General features: G+C 38.0%; 1 protein-coding gene across 2 annotated transcripts in view; it reads right to left on the reverse strand.

Annotated features, from left to right (window-relative positions):
• LOC122070038 overlaps positions 1 to 3,934 on the reverse strand; it is a 6,472-nt gene extending 2,538 nt beyond the window's left edge. Inside the window, exons 1-2 of one of the 2 annotated variants that reach the window (XR_006137646.1) lie at positions 3,061 to 3,934; positions 1,649 to 1,759 (exon numbers count right to left, since the gene is read on the reverse strand). Coding sequence is in view for 1 of the 2 variants with exons in the window: in XM_042634138.1 (XP_042490072.1) it covers positions 1,649 to 1,759; positions 3,061 to 3,714 (765 nt within the window). In the remaining variant the exon portion in view is untranslated. The remainder of the gene's footprint in view (positions 1 to 1,648; positions 1,760 to 3,060) is intronic. The other variant, XM_042634138.1, reaches the window with a different exon arrangement.
• Positions 3,935 to 4,650: the final 716 nt, after the last annotated feature.

The raw sequence follows: 4,650 nt of genomic DNA on the forward strand, positions 1-4,650 counted from the left end.
AAAAAAAAAAAAAAATTTGATTATTTCCCTCAATATGCTTTCTAGGCCTACTCAAACTGAGGGAGTGTTTAGTAGATCTAGGTTGCATGTCATTTATTTCATCCATCATGTATATTATCATTTCACAAGTGGGGTGTCTAAGGCTCTTTTATGTTGAAGCAGTATGGTGGTAAGAGAGAGAAATAGGTAGAATGAACCAAGTGATCCAAGTACTCACAATATCCAGATACTACTCTTCCCTCAACCACAGATCTCATTTAGCACAAGACATGACAAATCAAATTTTTTTTTTCTTTTGTTGTGGTGAGACAAGAAATGATGAATAAAAATTTCTAATTCATGGTTACACACTCTTGCTGTCTAGAAGTAACAAAGGTAGCAATTAAGTAACTCATCAAAATGACTGACATTAACAGAAAAAGGAACCCTAAGAAATCTAATCATTACTATGTTTCTATTCAAATATTATAAGTTTCCACAAAAGGTAGTAACATCTCTCAGAATGCATACTGGACATTGAAATATCATAAAGTTTTTTAAGTGCCCACCAGAGGCTGACCTTTCTTGATGCAATAAAGCTGCAAAAAATGTTAACTTCGCAGTAGAAACATATGACGATGATCAGTCTTTCCCACAATTTGCATCACAACATAATGATTTTTTATTTTTTATATTTTCTTCTAGATGATCTGGAACCAGACATGTAACCTCCTGGTTTGAGCTGTAGGTTTTATCTCCTAGAGTTTTTATGTTTGCATCTAAGACCCTATATTTCTTCAGGTGCACTAAAACCACTTTTCTTGGATAATTGTGAAGTTGACAGGTTTCATAAAATGCAAAATCTATATAGATCACAGAAGGCATGAACAGCACAAACTCAATATCTCCTAATCAACAAATCCAAATGGGAAGTATCACAAGAACCATACATCAGAAAGTTTCATATCAAAGGTGAAACAGAATCCTGCCTTGCCTTGTATAAATATTCAATAGGCCAAGTAAAATCTCTAGAAGACTAAAAACTGGAAACTAGAATGTCTCTTTAACTACAAAGTGCCCCCAGAAAACATACAAAAAAATTTTCTATTATGGACAGTTTCTCATAGACTAAGATAATCCATCAGATGAAAGTACTTTGGCCTTGATAATCAATTCCTCATCAAAGGTGTTCAGCATTTCACACTTGTGAAAGCAAAATACACAGCACATTATCTACAAGCAAGTAAATATGAGGCTATTGGTTTGCCATAGGTAAAATTCACACTACATGTCCTCCAACCTCTGCCAATTCAATCGGCTAATTGAGCAATAAATATCCAACACTGAAACAGGATTAAAAAAAAATCAATATAATCAAGCAGATATACAACTAGACCACAAGGGAGGAGGGGGGAAGCTGTTTTGACATCTACGTGCTTGCTAAGTATATGATGAGCTATCTCTGATTTTCAAGCCCACTGACACAATCTAAACTAGGTTTTATTAAATAAAGAAGTATTGAAAACAAAAATCAAGCAATTGATTGAGCTTCAAGATTGATAAGATATTTCTGTGAGTTGAAAATTTATCAACCTACTCCCCAAGACCAGAATTATCTCTCACAGGAAAAAAATTCACGCACACACAAACATCGTGATGTGAGACGCACCTGCATTGCCAACAAAACTTTTTGAATTTCACCCAACTCCTTTTCAAGAATATCTTCTTGTGCAGCCAGAGCCCGAGTTGCCTCAGAATTCTTCTGAGTTAAAGCTGCCATCTGCAAACATGACAATCATAGTTAGGAAAACAATAAAAGTAATAAAAAAAAAAAAAATGGCCATTTGAATAATAAGCTGGATCATATTCATCAAAAAGAAAAAACAAAATTAGTAAGCTCCATGCCAGTTATTGGTAATGATGGTAAAGGAGCATTACCACCCAACCCCCGATGGTTAAAAAAAAAAACAATATGAACATATTGAAGGGTAAATTTGTCTAATAGTCAAATTGGAAAATGCAATTGTGTTTAAAGGAAAAAAAGGCTTTCTAGACCTTCAGGTTCAGATGGAATCTCTGGTTTGTGTACCTAATTGTGCCACATGGAAGGATGATGTGGCAATTCCAATCGTCAGATATCTAGGAAATGGTCAAGTTGGCCATGTGTAAAAATTCCTTCTCAAATTTTATCATATGCCCCCCATGAAATGACAAATTCCCCTCGTATTTTTTTAGCCGACCATTTCTTTTTTGAATGTTTTAATATTCACTGGATTTTCAAAGCTTTATTTTTCCATTTGCCCAACTCTATTTGGTGAAACTTTACGTTTGAGCAGGACTTTATGGTCTGTTTGTCTTTGGTGATCTGTAACTATATAATGTCTCTTTGAAGCTTTGTTGCTACGGTATTTCTCAGTAATCTCAGAGAGGCGTGAGGAAGATTGTCTACAACCCTATTCTCCATCGATAGATAAGCAAATCTCATCTCACCGTAGGCATAAACAATCTTTGTCAAACGACATATATCTTTGCGTTATTGTTTATTTCCAATTTCCATTAGTTTTCTACGTCATTTTAGGTTTCAGCTTCTACACTTGCCAAACCAGGAACCCTGCTCCCTGATTTAAAATGATATTAATATAACCCACGTCCCTCTCTCCCATCCCCCTCCAAAAAGAAAAAAATTATGAGTCTCATATGACGTAAAACCTGGTGGCATATGAAGTGGGGGAGTAGAAAAACATGGTAGTGGATGGGAGTGGGGTCGAAGATATAGAAGGGGCACAATTTCTACTTTTGTTAATGTTTCTTCAAAATGTACTCTGAATGAATGAATAAGCACTTTTTTAATATTTGTAAGAACACGAAGAGAAGTCAAATAAGATGTAAAAGGTATTGAAATCATATATATATGCTGTACAAAGTTTCATAAATAAGCAGATAAGCCAGCCAGCAAGCATCTTGTCACAGTTAGGACACAAAATTTTAGTTTCCATGTACATTTCTGGAGATTTATACCTATCAACCCGTCCCCTCAATCCAGGACAGTATAAAGAAAACTGAAACAGAAATAAACTTTACCTCAGTAATGGGATCTTTCAATGTCTTCCTAGTAACCCTGAACCGGATGCCCAACTTCTCAAGCTGCCTCGACAGCACCCGTATAATTGTTGCCGAGCTCCGAATATCCTCCTCCAGCTTCTCAATCCTATCAATGAGACTGAAACTCGAAGTACCCGATTTAAATGAATCCCTACAAATCCTCTTCCATTGTCTACTCCGAATCAGAGCACCGATGGCAACGGCACCCACCAATAGAACAAGCTGCCAAACTAAAACCCGATTGGCCAATAACAACGGAAACGACTTCTGCGAGCTAGAAAACGCCCAATTCACGGCAACTCCAATTGAAAGAGCAGCCGAAGGAACGAGACAAAACACTTCAGCAACACAAAGGAAGGCATCCAAATTGAGGTTATTGAAGCCCTCACTGGGAAGGGACTCACCAGATTCAAAGGCTCTGAGACGCCATCGATCAGTCACGAAGGGTTCGAATTTCTTATGCAGAGCTCTGTCCCCAAGGATTTGGAAATGCAAGGGGTTTTCGTTAGGCCTGGATGAGATTGTCGAGAAAGCGAAAGCAGAGGTCTTCAGAGAATGGCCACGAATATTCGTGGGATAGAATAGGAGATGAGAGCGTGAATTAGTGAACAGGTTTGGAACTGCAACTGACATTGTAATCGTATCAACTCCAACGATTTTCTCAATCCTTTCTTTACGATTTCTCGTTTTGCTTCACTGTGTCAGGGTTTCATTGAAACACAAAAAACGATGAAGGTGCCGTAAGAAGATCTGAGTGATCGACTGCTTCTCCTCAGCTTCAGTAGTGGCGAGGGCGAGTGGCGCTGGTGACAAAATTTTGACGATGTTTCCAACAGGGTGGTGTGGTAATCCAACCGCGCACGTTAGTTTTTGTTGACAAAATGGATATTGATCAGGCGGGTCGGGCAGAAAGAAGGCTTGGAAAACTTTTGGGTTGGGTGGTGTTTGGAAATTTTGCAATTTGTACCCGAGTCCTGTCTGTGGAATTGCAAAAGTTTTCCAGACTTTTTCCTGCCCGACCCGCCTGATCAATATAGTTTAGATTGGAGACGCATAGAAACCATGCCCTTTTTATCCAACAGTCAAAATGGACACATTGTCCCTCTAGGTGGCAAAAATGAAACAAGCTAAGAATTCAGTAAAAAAGTTAAGACTACATTCCTAAATAATGAGAGAAGCACCCTTGAGGATCTCTTGAAGAATTCCCAAAAATTCCACCTATATCTGCATGGCCTGGATTCCTCAAAAGAACACTCATCAATATCCAGCCAAAATGCCAAGGACTCAAAAGAACTTCCATAATTTTGTGAACTGGCTTCTTGTAAGTCTTCCTATATAAGTAACAAAAGTACATAAGAGGTCCTCCCCTTTCCCTCAAATCTTCTAAGATTCTTTTTTGTACCCAAGATTTACAGGAACCAACACAAAGAACCCCAACCAAGGCTATTTAAAGAGAAAGTTAAAGTTTCCTAGTACTGTTTTCAACATGCATGTATGGTAACCGTGGCCGGTGCAACCAATGCATCGGCTGATATGCCTGAAGAGATACCATGTTTTGGAACCACAATC

Source organism: Macadamia integrifolia, chromosome 2, assembly GCF_013358625.1.
Source record: "Macadamia integrifolia cultivar HAES 741 chromosome 2, SCU_Mint_v3, whole genome shotgun sequence".
Classification (NCBI taxonomy): domain Eukaryota; kingdom Viridiplantae; phylum Streptophyta; class Magnoliopsida; order Proteales; family Proteaceae; genus Macadamia; species Macadamia integrifolia.